This window comes from Balaenoptera ricei, chromosome 19 (genome assembly GCF_028023285.1).
Source record: "Balaenoptera ricei isolate mBalRic1 chromosome 19, mBalRic1.hap2, whole genome shotgun sequence".
NCBI lineage: Eukaryota > Metazoa > Chordata > Mammalia > Artiodactyla > Balaenopteridae > Balaenoptera > Balaenoptera ricei.
In genome coordinates, this window is record NC_082657.1 from 32,872,609 (window position 1) to 32,888,511 (window position 15,903).

At 36.2% G+C, this 15,903-nt stretch overlaps 1 protein-coding gene across 3 annotated transcripts in view; it reads right to left on the bottom strand.

The window, feature by feature from the left end:
• Positions 1–14,144: 14,144 nt before the first annotated feature.
• RPGRIP1L (RPGRIP1 like) overlaps positions 14,145–15,903 on the bottom strand; it is a 96,857-nt gene continuing 95,098 nt past the window's right edge. For all 3 annotated transcript variants that reach the window (XM_059903739.1, XM_059903740.1, XM_059903738.1), the window contains one exon: positions 14,145–14,715. In XM_059903739.1, the coding sequence (XP_059759722.1) occupies positions 14,603–14,715 (113 nt within the window). In that variant the 3' untranslated portion in view covers positions 14,145–14,602. The remainder of the gene's footprint in view (positions 14,716–15,903) is intronic.

A 15,903-nucleotide genomic window follows, 5' to 3' on the forward strand; every position in this document is an offset into this window, starting at 1 on the left:
TGGTTAAGAATCCGCCTTCCAAGGCAGGGGACATGGGTTCAATCCCTGGTAGGGGAACTAAGATCCCACATGCCGCGGGGCTACTGAGCCCGCGCGCCTCAACTAGAGAGCCCGCGTGTCGCAAACTACGGAGCCCACGCACTCTGGAGCCCACGCGCCACAACTAGAGAGAAGCCTGTGTGCCGCAACGGAGAGCCCACATGCTGCAATGAAGATCCCGTGCCGCAACTAAGACTGGACGTAGCCAAAAAAAAATTTAAAAAAAAAATCACTTAACTATATAATTTAAATGGATGAATTTTATGGTATGTGAAATATATGTCAATACAGCTGTAAATAATATACAAATGGAAGCAAAGTAAAAAGTAAGGTTTTTTCCCACCTCTTCCCCTAGCTGCCAATTCCGTTTCCCAGAAGCTACCACTTACCAACTTCTTATAGTTCCAAAGATATTTTACTTATATTCAAGCACATTTACATATGTGTTTTCCTTTTTTAACATCTTTAATGGAGTATAATTGCTTTACAATGGTGTGTTAGTTTCTGCTTTATAACAAAGTGAATCAGTTATATATATACATATGTCCCCATATCTCTTCCCCCTTGCGTCTCCCTCCCTCCCACTCTCCCTATCCCACCCCTCTAGGTGGTCACAAAGCACCTAGCTGATCTCCCTTTGCTATGTGGCTGCTTCCCACTAGCTATCTATTTTTACGTTTGGTAGTGTATATATGTCCATGCCACTCTCTCACTTTGTCCCAGCTTACCCTTCCCCCTCCCCGTACCCTCAAGTCCATTCTCTAGTAGGTCTGCATCTTTATTCCCGTCTTGCCCCTAGTTTCTTCATGACCAATTTTTTTTTTTTTTTTTAGATTCCATATATATGTGTTAGCATATGGTATCTGTTTTTCTCTTTCTGACTTACTTCACTCTGTATGACAGACTCTAGGTCCATCCACCTCACTACAAATAACTCAATTCCGTTTATTTTTATGGCTGAGTAATATTCCATTGTATATATGTGCCACATCTTCTTTATCCATGCAGCCACTATGGAGAACAGTATGGAGGTTCCTTAAAAAACTAAAAATAGAACTACCATACGACCCAGCAATCCCACTACTGGGCATATACCCTGAGAAAACCATAATTCAAGAAGAGTCATGTACCAAAATGTTCATTGCAGCTCTATTTACAATAGCCAGGACATGGAAGCAACATATGTGTTTTTACGTAATTTATTGCATAAACTGTTCTTTACCTTACGTTTTCACTTAAAACTGTATTTTGAACACATAGACACAGAGAGGAGAATGCCCTGTTAAGACAGGAGCAGACTGGAGCGATGGGTCTACAAGCCAAGGAATGCCAAGGACTTACCAGTAACCACCAGAAGCTAGGAGACAGGCATGGAACAGATTCTTCCCTGAAGTCTTCAGGGGGACTATGGCCCTGCCAACACCTTGGTTTCAGACTTCTAGCCTCCAGAACTCTGAGTAAGTTTCTGTTGTTTTAAGCCAAAAATCAAACAAAAATATATCTTGGAGAGCATTCCATATAAGTCATCTTTTAAATAGTGGCATAATATTCAGTTTCATGACCATAAGATCCATAATTTATTGGATGAATTCCCAATTGGATATTTAGGGCGTTTCCAATTTTTCCTTTTTAAACAAATAATGAAATAAAAAACGTTGTCCAATATTATTTCTTATATTTGCAAGTACATCTCTGGGATAATGTCTTCAAAGTGGAATTACTGGATTAAAAGACATGTATGTTAAATTTTGATAGAACTGCCAAACCGATCACCACAGCGTTTGTGGGAAATTACCCTTCTGCTAGTGATATGTGAGTGTGCCTGTTTCCTATAGCCTTGCTAGCACTATAAAATTTTTGATCTTGTCAATCTGGTAGTTGAAAAATTATATCTCATTGTGGTTTTTATTTGCATTTTTTTTATTATGAGCATGTTGAGTATCTTTTCCATGTTTAATACCATCATCGATATCATTACATTCAATAATGTTATACTCACTTCATTAAGTCAGTTGAAGTTTCCTTTCTGTAAATTGTTCATAACATTTTTACCCATTTTTCTACATGTTGTTGTTCTTTTTCTTACTGTTTTTAGGAGCTCTTTATATATTAAGAAAATTAGCTATTTGATCCACTTTTAGCAAATATTTTTCCAAGTTTTTCATTTGTCTTTTGATTTTATGACTTTTTTTCTTTGGCTATGAAGAAAATTTTATTTTTGTGTAGCAAATTTATTATTATTTCATTTCATAGCTCCTGGATTTTGTGTCCTACTTATAGAGGCTATCCCCACCGGAGATTGTAAAAATAATTATTTATTTACTTCTAGGGCATTTATGGTTTCATTTTTTACATGTATATATTTATAGAATCTATTATGCTTTAACGTATGAGTAGGGATCCAATAATTTTTTTTTACTAGATGCCCTTTCATTGCTTCCAACATCATTACTGAATAGTCTACCTCTCTCCATTAATTTAATAAGCCACCTTTGCTGTGCCAGCTTCTTGTATGTATTTGGGTCTGTTTCTAGATATTCTGAGCCACACTGCATTTCTGGAATAAACACCTCTTGATCATGGTGTATTTTATATATAGTTAAATGTGGTGGTCAATTCTATTTGGTAACATTTTACTTGGGATTTTTGCTTCAATATTCATAAGTGAGATTAGTTTCTAGTTTTCTTTTGAGTATGTGTGTGCAGTGTTTATTGGGTTTGCAAAGCAGTGATATATTCACTTCTTTAAAAGATTATGGAAATTTTCATTCTTTTTATATCTCTAAAACATTTTGAATAGCATTAAAATTATCTAGTCTTTGAAGGCCTATGAGAATTCATCTGTAAAACCTTCTGGGCCTAGTGCTTTTTTGGGATTAACGCTTTAATAACTATTTCTTCCATGGAAATTGATCTTTTAAGCTTTCTATCTCTACTAGGGTTAATTTTGTTAAGCTGTATTTTCTAGAAAATCATCCACTTCATCTAGGTTTTCAAATGTATTTGCATAGAATTGTGCAACTTAGATTCCTGACATGTTATCAATAGAATAGCCACTGATTCAGTAGTTAATCTCCAGTTTTCATGTTTTAACCTGTACTTGTGCTTTCTCTCTTTTATAATAATTAGATCTACTTTGTTGATTTTTTTCAAAGAAAGATCTTTTTATTTATTTCTACTATTTGGTTTTAAACTCTTTGGTTTTATTTATGCTTTTATCCTTGCTATTTCCTTCTCTCTACTTTCTAGATTTCCTTTTTGTTCCTTTTCTAATTTTTGAGATAGATATTTAATTCATTTATTGTTACACTTTCATTTTAATTCTTATAAATATTTAATCTATTTTAAATAGATTAAATATTAAATTTTAAAGAGAATTGCATTCTCTTTTTACCTTTGCTTTAATTGTATCTCAAAGACTGATATATAGTATTTTTATAATCATTATTTTTAAAAGAAATTGTTCAGTTTCCATTTATATTTCCCTTTTGACTAAAGAATTGTTTGATAATTTAAAATTTTCCAGATGGAGAAGACCTCGTGCCTTTTGCTATTGATTTTCAGTCTAATTGCATTGTGATAACATAATGTTGTTGGTTTGCATTATTTTTATTTGAAAGAACTTACTGATGTTTTCTTGGTGACCTCACATATGGTCAATTTTCATGAATGTTTCTTGTGTATTTGAAAAGAAGAAATATTCTCTTTAATAAGGGTGAAGAGTTCAATATATATTGATAAGATTTACCTTGGAATTATGTTGTTTAGATTTTCTATATATTTATTTATTTAGCCCATTTGCTTTGTCTTCAACTAAGAATGGATCTTACAAGTCTCTTCTAAATGTATTTCCATGTGTTTCTCTTCTATATTCTGTATGAAGGCTGCTGCTATGTTCTTTGATACATAGTTATTAGTAACTTCTATATCTTCACTGTGAATTATGGCCTTTAGTTTTATAAAGTGTCCTTCTTTGTCTCATTAAGCCCTATTCCCTCCATGAATTTCATCTTGTCAAGATAACAAGTTCACAGTCTCTGATTTCTTTATGTGCATTAGCCTGGTTATAATTTTACCTACCCTTTTAATTTTATTACACTTTGTTTTAGGAGTGTCTCTTACAGTACAGAGTTGAATTTTGCCTTGAAGGACAATCTGAAAATCTTTTCTTGTAAGTTAGTTAAGACCATTTACATTTATTGTTACAACTTAAATACTTGATCTTATCTCTGTCTTATTGTTTTATGCTATGTTTACTATGTGTTTTTCATTCTCTGGGTTTTGTTTTGTTTTTGGTTTTTTTTTTTTTTCCTTTTTAGTTTAAAAAAAATGTTGGTGATTAGATGATTTGTGGTTCTTGTTTTAGTAAGTATCTTTCCACTAATATCGTTATATAATGCCCGTGTTTTCTTTATTTAGGTTTCAACTATCTGATATGTCTGCTGTAAGTGATATCTTTGACTCTCACCTATAATCTATGTGAAACCAAAATGAATTATTCTACTTTCCCATTTCTTTTTCCCTTTTCCCCTCTTAAAAAAATGGTGTTATATCTACTTTGTCAGAGCACATAATTATTTGCTACATACTATTCTTCCATCTTGTCCCCACCTGTGGTTGGTCTAAGATCTATAGTTAAATACAGTCAGTGCTTACCACCAGTCTTTTAAACAGTTTCCTCATTCATCTCTTAGTTGGACAAAGGTGGTCTTCCAGTAGATTCCTCAGGAAGGACTCATTAGTACAATATTCCCTGAATCCTTGTCTAAAATTGTTTTTTCTATAAACAAGCACATGAAAAGATGTACAACATCATTAGTCACTAGGGAACTACAAATCAAAACCATAATGAGATACCACCTCACACCTCACAAGAATGACTATTAAGAATTTAATATTTTAAATCTTTGCAAGTGTTGCAAGGATGTGGAGAAATTGGAATGCTTGAACGTTGCTAGTGGGAATGTAGGATGGTTCAGTTGTTATGAAAAGCAGTTTGTCAGTTCCTCAAGAAATTACGTAGAATTGTCACATGACCCAGCAATTGCACTTCTAGATTTATACCCCAAAGAGCTGACAGCAGGTACTCAAACAAATGTTCGTACCAAAATGTTCATAGGAGCAATTCTCACTTAGCCAAAAGGTAGAAACAACCCAAATGTCCATCAATGGATAAATGGACAAATAGTGGTTATTAACACAATGGAATATTATTCAGCCTGAAAAAAGGAATGAAGTACTGATACATGTTAAAATGTGGATGAACCTCAACAACACTATGCTAAGTGAAAGAAGCCAGACACAAAAGGTCACATATTGTATGATTCCATTTCCATGAAATACCCAGAAGAGGTAAATCCATAGAAACAGAAAGCAGATGAAGGGTTGCCAAGGGCTGGGGAGAGGGTAATAGGGTATAAATGCTTAATGTATGCAGGGTTTATATATTGATGGAAGCGTTTTGAAACTCTATAGAGGTGGTGGTTGCACAACACTGTGAATGTATTAAATGCCACTGAATTTTTCACTTTAAAATAGATAATTTTATGTTATGTGAATTTCACTATAATAAAAATTGGTTTTCTAGAGCCTTGATATTTGAAGGATAGCAGAGTTGGATTAAAAAAATCCTTGGTTCACACTTCATTTGAGTTTTTTGATGAGTATTTCACTACTCTTGCTTTTGTGATTTGCTCTTGCAAAATCTAATGCCAACCAGATTTTGTTTTCTTTATAAATGACTTTTTTTTTTGCCTGGAGGACCAGAGGATATTCTTTCTTTAACTTTAATGCCTCCTTGTTTTGTTAGGATATGTTTCATAGTTGACTGTTTTGAAACAATTTTCATACATGGTGGACCCTTTCAGTATGTAGATTCAGGTCTTCTTTTATTTCAGGAAAGCTTACTTATGTTTGCCTGTCTATATTGTAGCTATCATTTTCTCACAGATTCTACCTATTTCTTTAATTTCATTTTCTTGGCTCCTTTCATTTCTATCCACTGTCATCCTTAGTCTACTTTCAGTCATATTTATTTTCCCTTAGGTACATTATAATTTAGTCATTTCAAGGTTAATTTTTTTCTTTTTCTTCAATTTCTTTCCTAACATCAGTTCCCATTTTATAAGTTTGTTTGTCTAGTTTGTTTTTAAATTCCCGATCTGTTTTTTTTCCTATCTGCAATTGCTTTTTAAATTATATTTAATTCATGTTGGAATACTGTATTACATTTTCTTTTGCATCAGGCCTGGCTTTATTTCTTCTGGAGTTTTGTATCTACTGAAACATTTTTCTTAAACTTAAAAAAATTGAAATATAACTAAGTTCAGAAAGTAAATATCAATAGCTGATCACCATGCTTCACTTTTTTCCCCCACCATCTTAATCCACCATCATTAAGAATCTATCACATGCTAGGGTTTATCACAACTTACCATAAATCATGTCATCCTTTTTGCCATTTGATCAGTGAGTGACCCAGTTTCACAGTCCCATCCTGATGTTCCACTTTCTAGGGCCATTTCTGGTATCTACCCTTAGCCTGGGTTCCCCCAAAGCAGGGTCTGAAACAAGGGCTTGCATGCAGGTACTTTATTTGGGAAATGATCCCAGTGAGAGGAGAGAGGGTCTGGGAGGAGTAAAACAGAAGGAAAAGCCAATGCAAAGTTGTATTATCGGGTTGTTCACTTCTATGAGTGATGGGGCTTATTCTTGCTGGAATCCTATAGAATGCACCTCAGCGTTTTCCATCAGAAGGATGAAAAGGGGGAGTATTTATCCACTGGCTCCTGACTCCTATTGGCCAAGAGTTCCCCTGGGGAGTTAACTTCCTTGGTTGTGAATAAAAGATGGGAAAGGAGAACATGAGGTAGGGCCCAAGAAATATTTCATACTATTTTCTAATGGCTTCCACTCTTTGAGTTAAGAAGTCGGCTCTCAGTCTTAGTGTGTCTTTTGTCTCTGACTTTTAAGATTTTGTCTTGTCTTTGGTTTTCAACAGTTTTTCTATGACGTGCTTCAAGTAACTTTGTTTATCCAGCTTGAGTATACAGGATTAATTCATTCTTGTAACTGTGTAGTCTGGAAAATTCTTAGCTATTATTTGTTGGAATATTGATGCTAATTCTCTTTTTCCTCTATGGGACTTCAATTATGTGTACAGGCCTACTTAGTTTTTTTTTTTACTGTGCTTTGCAGATATTGTTTTTTCTTTTTTTTAAACAAATTGAAGGTTTGTGGCAACCCTATATTGAGCAAGGGTTACTACTGGTGCCATCTTCCCAACAACATCTTCTCATTTCATGTCTGTGTCACATTTTGGTAATTCTCACATATCAAGCTTTTTCATTATTATTGTATTTGTTATGATGATCTCTAATCTGTGATCTTTGATGTTACTATTGCAAAAAGATTATGGCTCACCGAAAGCTCAAATGATAGCATTTTTTAGTAATAAGGTCTTTTTAAAAAGGTATGTACATTTTTTTTAAGACATAATGCTATTGCACACTAAATAGACTACAGTATACCGTAAACATAATTTTATATGCACTGGGAAATCAAAAAATTTGTGTGACTCACTTTATTGTGATATTCACTTTATTGTGGTGGTCTGGAATCAAACTTGCAAGTATCTCCAAGGTATGCCTATATAACTTTCCACACAATCCCAAGTCTATTAACTGCCCCCTCTTTTTTTCTTCAGTATTTTCCCTTTTTCTTCCCATGCATCCAAATTGATATATATATATTTTTTTTTTTACAGTTTCCTCTCTTCAATTGTGTCTGATTTGCTGTTGGATACTGACCTAATGAATTCTTAGTTCATAGATGAAGTTCCTGGATGATGATTCCATTATCTGAATTACTTATGGGTGTTTCACTTGTCTGCTGTCTTAGTCTTCAGTCATGTGGTCTTGTCTCCTTATGTGCCTAGTTAATTTTATATGTGTACCAAGCACTATACATAAAAAAATGTAGAAATAATTTGAGCCTGGGGGATTTACTGGGGCTCCTAGTCCTCAGTGGACCCTAAATTACAACTTTTATTCTTCAAAGCCCTGTGAGTCTGTTGGAAGCTCTATTCAGCTTCTTAGCCTCTTACCCATGCTTTTAGATTGCAGTTGCACCTAGGAGAAAATCAGCCTTCCTGACTGGCTCACCTTCCCAGATCTTGTTCCTGTAATTCTATTTATTTATTTGTTTATTTATGTATTTATTTGGTTGCACCAGGTCTTAGTTGCGGCAGGTGGGCTCCTTAGTTGTGGCATGTGAACTCTTAGTTGTGGCATGCATGTGGGATCTAGTTCTCTGACCAGGGATTTAACCGGGGCCCTTGGCATGGGCAGTGCAGAGTCTTATCCACTGTGCCACCAGGGAAGTCCCCTTGTTCCTGTAATTTCTTATAGCCTAGGTAAAATGAGCTTTCCAAGTTGTTCTTAACAAGAAGCGTGATCCAAACTATCAAATTTACAATTACTGGGGCTCCATCCTGCTGAAAAGTTTTCTCATTTTTGTTCTCTTTTTGTTCTCTTATGGAATATGGATGCAGGATTCTATTTTTAATTAAAAGTTGTTTTGGATTTTCCTGGACCAGCCAGGGCAGATAATCATATGGGTGGGGGAGGGGTTTGGGTGGCGTATAAGATTTCTTAGCTCAAGACTGTCCTCTTCTGTTGTTACAGTGAAGTGCAGTTTTTAAAATAAATGACCTTCTATTAATATTGACACCATTTAATGATACTATCTTCTTTCCCTGGGGCCCACAGTTTCAGCTGGTTCCTTCTTTATTTTACTACTATGCCTCCAAGGGAGACTTCCCCCTTCCAAAGTGCCTCCTTCTCTTCCAGAAGAGGTGTCTTTCCAAGGCTGCTACCTCTGGTCCTCTGCATTTCCAAGCCCCTTCCATTCACTTCCCCAGTAGCCAGCACTCTGATCCACCAGGCCACAGACCCATCCCCAGCATTTCCTCACTCAGGGTGGACCGTCTCCTGGGAGAAACTTAGTTGATATATTATCTGTGTTCTGCCACCACTAAAATCTTGTCGCAGGCTCCTCTCTTACGCGTAACCCTTGCCTTTCTCACCCTCTGGTGTGGGCTTCTGAGCTGATGTTTAATTATGTTCCCCACTTACACATAAAGTGAAGTTTGTAGGATTTTCTGTCTTCTGGTTATGATGTAAGAGTGGGTTATCCCTTGTCCTACTAGAATCCCAAACAAAGATAACACATATTTTTAACTTTTAGATAAAATTATTTTTTAGCTAGCCTTTTACTACAGATTTCTAATTTCATTGCATTTTGCTCAGAGAAACAAATTATAAGGTTTTGATTCTTTGGAAATTGAGGCTTCCTTTGTGGCTGAGTGCACGGTTAGTTTTTCTTTGAATGTTCTGCCTGCGTTCTACATCCATTTGAGCTTAGTGATCATACGAAGCAAATCTTCTAGACTTTTTCTTATTTTTTGATCTCTCACTCTCTGAGAATTAAACTACTCAAAAACATGTAGTCACTATAGTTCTGTCAGTTGTTGCTTCATGAATTTTGGGGCAATACTGTGAGATACAATTACTCAAGTTCACTACATCTTTGACCTGTTGCTCCCTTTACCAGTATAAAATCTTCCTTTGTCCCTTGTTTTCCACCTTGGATTCGATTTTGTCTGATATTAAAACTGTCACCCTACCTTAATGTTTACATATTTAATACATCTAGGTCTTGTTTTATAGCTTGTCTTCCCTCTCTTGGTTAGAAAAGTCTCCCCAACCTCTAGGTTGTATTGTAGTCTCTTAAGTCTTCTTCCAAAATTTCTATTTTCCCTATTGTTAACGAGGCCATGTAAACTGCGACAAAACACATTTACAGAAAATACAGCTTGATTTTAATGATACATTTCCTTAAAATTTCTTAAAAACTCCTTATGCTTCAGCTCCTTACCAGTGATTCCTGAGAGCTTTCTGAGTTACAGCCTCTGTTACTTCACTGTAAAAAGGTACAAAAGAAGCAAAGACACAAAAATTAGCTTGCTGTTTGTTTCCTTAGTTTCATGATGGCTGACTAAGAGTGCCCCTGTCATGTTAAGGGAAGTCTTAACACAAAGGAACATTTTGGGAAGGTCACAGATGACCTTCCAAATTTGGGAAATTGTCATAGATGCTGGTATCTAAAGAAGTGGTTATAGCACCAAGAAAAGAGGAAGGAAAAAAATGTGCTTTACTAATAACTAAAAATGAGTAGGGGGATAGACAGGTGGGAGGAGATGTTGCAGCTGAATATAGGTGTGAAGAGAATAGATGACAGAAATATAAAGATCAAGATGTACATTTGGGGGCTTCCCTGGTGGCGCAGTGGTTGAGAATCTGCCTGCCAATGCAGGGGACATGGGTTCGAGCCCTGGTCTGGGAGGATCCCACATGCCGCGGAGCAGCTAGGCCCGTGAGCCACAACTACTGAGCCTGCGCGTCTGGAGCCTGTGCCCCGCAACAAGAGAGGCCGCGACAGTGAAAGGCCCGCGCACCGCGATGAAGAGTGGCCCCCGCTCGCCGCAACTAGAGAAAGCCCTCCCACAGAAACGAAGACCCAACACAGCCAAAAAAAAAAAAAAAAAAAAAAAAAAAAAAGATGTACATTTGATTTAAAAAGAAAACTGATGATGTTCAATGAACAGAGAGGTGATGCTGCTACGGATATGAGAAAGGTGAATCTCAATAAAGAGTGAGAGAGGGCAAAAAGCAGAGGAAAAGCCCAAAGGTATCTACCATAGAAAAGAGGTCATGTTCTAAGTCTGAGGGACCCAGATTTTACTTCAGAAAAACTGAAGGAGAAACATGGTTTAAACATATTAATCAATGGTATATGGAAAACGAAAGGGCAAGAACAAAAGGTGTGATGACATCAGGAACACGGGCCCAATTTCCCAGCAGGTCAGACTGTAAGGTGCAGTCCACTGGTGGTACTTTCCTTTGAAAAAGAAGTGAAGATTCTATCTTGCAAGATAAAAGAGATTAGGATGAGGAGATGTTTTCTAATTCTGTATTTTCAGTTTTTAAAACACTTGTTTCCGTAGCTTTGATACTTTTTAGCTTTCTGGTTGACCTGCAGGTTGTTTTTGTTCTGAACAAAGGGGAGGTAAAGCTGCATTTGCTCCCATTCATGGATCTAATTAGGCATGTTGCCCAAACTATAATAAATCATGGATTTAGTTTTTCTTTGTTAAGGTAGTCAGAGGCCTTCAGGCATGAGTGACTTATTAAAATGTACTCTCATAGTTGGGGATGAATGATCACCCTGGTATTGTCAATCACTCAATAATTTTATATCCCCAAAGCTCTCCCTTGGTTGTTCTGTACTACCCAAAAATGACATTTTATTCTCGTATTATTTGTTCACAGACGTGATTCACATTTTGCTATCTAGAGCATAAGGAAATCATTCTAAATTCAGCAATAGTGCCAGTTTGACTGAAAAAAAGTTATTTTCCATATCCACCGGAATGTTAATCGGATTCTTGTTAGAACATGTGTAAGAAGTGGTTTTCATTGTCACAGCTCTTGATGTCAGATTACTAAAACAACTTATGTTTTGCTGTGGGAGCGCGGGTGCACGCAGAGCCTCCCCAGTCACATGAACGCTCCCAGCCCACACTTCATAATACACAGAAATTATTTGTGTTTTGTGGTAACGACTGAATGGCAGGAACAGCAGAATTTCAACGTGGCTGTTCTTTATTTGATTAAATATATTCTCTATTTATTCTTAAAAAAAACTAATTTAAGTTAAACGGCAATAAACCATGATAATTTAGAAAACATGTTGAAACTGAGAGTGAAGAGAAATGTTCTGTACGTAAACCACACTGTAAACCATAAAACTTATTTTTGTCAACTGCTTCTCATGACAGTGGCTAGGAATTTGACATTTCTACTACAGTAGGCAAAAAAACATGTAAAATATACTCTCCCACATACCACATCACATCTCTATTTATATTTCCAAACTAAAAGCATTTCAGCCCCCAAAAGTGCTGAGTGTACTGTGTACGTTTACACCAAGAGCTGTAAGTTCGTACAAGCCTTACCTTAAACCGGTGTATTTGTCTGGCCAGGCCCCCTGCCCAGCGCCAAGCCATACTTAATGGATCAGGCTTAGCTCACCAAGAGAAAACTGTTGCTCTTGGTCCTAAAAGGTGGGGAACTTTTCAGTGAACTCTGGTCAACACAAGACAAAACAAAAAACTATTCTCGGGCAGATTATGAAAACCATTTGAAGCATCCAAGACCACTTATCCACTTCAAAACGTGTCAGCAGCTATTCAACTACTTATGAAAATGGGTTTTGTGAAAATTCATGTAGTTTGAGGCCGAGTATTCTAAAACTAGAAAAGGAATCTTAAATAATCTGTTACGGTACACATGAAAGTGACAGAAACATGGCTAATTCTCTAACGTTAGCTGAGGTATACATGCTATACAGTTGACTAGATCTCAGAAGATTTATAATAAAAACTTCCCCTTTCCACTTAAAGATCATAAGAAGTCAGCACAATCTGGTCTTCTCCCTGCTGAAAGGGTATTTAGTTTGGGATGTAATGTTTTAAAACAATAATACAAACCTCCTGGGAGAATACCACAATAAATGTCTCAAAAACCACTCAGTTAATCCCAGGGTATAATCCGGCTGTTTTAAATTACTGCAGGGAATATTACGGGCCTTAATGACACTGTAACTGCTTAAAGCCAAAGAAAGCTAGAAAGAGAGGCCAAAAAGATGAGCTCAGAGCCAGCTGAAGTGACAACAAACATGTGGCTGTTTACTAGGATTGGAGAGGTTTAGTCTGCAGATGTTTGTGGTCTCTAGAAGGTTCCAGAGGAATGAGTTGTTATGAAGATTTGCAGAGTTTGATGAGAGCAAGATTCTTCCTGGAGATGGCAGGCCCCAGACAGGGAGGCCCAATGGTAGAGACAGAATTTATAGATTTCTGTGGTCAGATCATACTCTACTGGTTCCACAATGTACATCAACAAATTAATATTGTACGGATGTCATTTCAAAGCCTCCTAAAGACGAGAGTCATTATTGAAGCCATTAGAGCACAGATGGTTCAAACTATATGCAGATATTCATACTTGCATTTTTTGCATTATAGCTGCTTTTTTTTTTTTTTTTTTTCTGTTGAACTGTAATGAATTGTCTCATAATCTATTCCATCTTCTTGCCATTAGCAGGCTTTGAATGTTCACAAATAGGAGCAAAGAACTCATTTTCCAGAGCTTTAATCACACAAAGAGGGAATGCCTAATTCTCTAAATGAAATGGTCTGTGATCACTGAAGCAGAGATTTAATATATCACGGCAAATTAGGTAGATTTTAATAAATTACTTATCTCCCTGAATACTTTACATATGCTTAAGAAGGAACATAGCCTGTTTGCAAACAGTGAAAACCCACAGCCTATAAAAATCCTTTGAAGAAAATGACAAATAAAAAAGTAAATTAAAAAATGAAATGCATTATATCCTAGACCTCTAGAGACAATTCCTTTGCAGCATTGATTCACAGCTCCATTAAAAATATCAATTAAATCCTTCAGTGAGATTGAGTAAAAGCTAGAAAATTAACTTTCTGAGCTGCTTTTCGAGGATCTGGTTATCCAGATACACCCTAGCATTGTACAAGCTTGATGTAAATTTAAAAAATGATAAAAAGATACTCCTTTCAGGTCTAACTAAGCATATCAGAATTTGAGGCATATTTTTAATATTTTCTTTCTATGTCATAAGCTAAGTTTTCAAAGTGTAAATTTCATGTATCTGTCTCTTCTTTACATACACACATTCCTGGATCCCATATTACCATTACGAATACATGAAAACAATACAAATGAGAAGAACTGTAATTTTTAAGAAAGAAAAACAAAAAACTTGCAGTAATTTAATAAGTTGGTGCCAAGTCTCATTCTTTATATTTAATTGATAGAAATGGCATGCATCAAAGAAAATGCATACTGAGCTTTAATGTGCATAAAATGGATATTACCATTTTAAAGAGGAAGATTAACACATTAATCCAAGTAATTTTCATATATTGCTTCTAATAAAATCTTCACAGTGCAAAACTCTTAATGAGGCTAATAATACACATTCCATTTAGTGGGACAATTAGGGATAACATAAAAGTATTTCTTTTTCATAGGTTTTCTAAGATTTATGCTTTTTGCTTATTAAAAATAAAAATGGGAATTGCATTTCAGTTCTTCATAAGAAAATGTTGAAAATGCAAATAGACTTTCTCATGTTATCATGTAGGTATAAATTATTGAGAAGGTGTTGCCCGCTGTGCAGAACTTAAGTCCTGAGGGGGTGGCAGTCATGGGAAGGAGGGAATAGAAAAATAAACAAATGGAAAAAGTATACAAAAGTTGAACACTTCAAACCCAGGCCTCCCCCCTCCCAGCTTCCCATGAATTATAGATTACATACACCAGAGTAATTACGAAAATCTCATCTAAGTGCTTTCATGTGAGCATTTACTCAGGAGTAGGAGATGCCTCTGGAGCAGTTTCTTTCAAGCCTCCAAGTCATCTCTGTATTGCTCGTAGACAGACCGTAGGGCATGGAGTGCTTCGACAGTTACCCTGAGCTTGCCAATACCTCCACCATCTGCTCGAGCGTCCAAAACTAGGGAGAGGATAGCAGAAAAGTGTTAATATCATTCAACAGATATTTCTTCAGAGAGCCTAGCTGAAACAGTAGTTGAAAAGATGAAAACAGCTCTACAGAAGTCCAAAGTTCACTGGTATCTCAGAAATCTAAAAATCAAAGCTTGTCTTGTGTGTATGAGTGTGTATACACATTTCAGATGTACTGCATGTATGTATACATATTGCTTGTAGAGTTAAAACTAATGATCTAATCCTGAAGTTTACCCAGTGGAAAGGCGATAGGATAATGATTCCCACAGAATCAGAATTTCTTAGTAGGAAATAAAAGTCTAAAAGGGATCAAGATAAGACAACGAAGAATTTGTTCTAACATACCGTGTTAACAAATATCAGAATGGCAACTTACTGTAAAGAAATTACATGATCATAATTTGAAATGGTTATTTATATGTTTTTAAAGATTTTTTTTTTTGATGTGGACCATTTTTAAAGTCTTTATTGAATTTGTTACAATATTGCTTGTTTTGTTTTGGTTTTTTGGCCACGAGGCATGTGGGATCATAGCTCCCCGACCAGGGATTGAACCTGCACCCTCTGCATTAGAAGGTGAAGTCTTAATCACTGGACCGCCAGGGAAGTCCCCTGGAATGGTTATTTATCTTTCTAAGGAAAACATTCCATTTAAAATAGATTATATGTGAAATTAGAAAAAGTTAAACTGGCAGACCCAGAATCTTAAGGTCTATGGATTGGCTTTGAGGGTCTATGAACTGATGTTGCAAGAAAGTAGATGTAAAATTTTGAGCGTCTGTGGGCGTTTCTGGGAAGGAGGCGCAGCTTTCAGTGGTGTATCAAAGGCAGACAGTTTGATAATTCTCTGAGCTCAGTGGTGGGGGCCAAATGGGATGCTGATTCAGACCCCAACCCTCTGTGAACAGTGATACCTACTAGTGACTCAAGGCCAGAATTTTGGACTTTGTAAGTCTTGACAGCACTTATGAGTCGATATAGTTTCCTATGTATTTTCCTTGTGGTTTTCCTTGAACTTTTAGTATGTGTGTGTGTTTAATTCCAAGAAAATTTGTAAGGAAACCTTCAAATAAAACTTAGTACACAAAGACTTAGGTGGAGAAATGAGCAGGCAGGGAGATGGCAGGGGCACAAATGGTCCCCAGCGCACTGCCAAGCCTTCACCTCCTCTTTG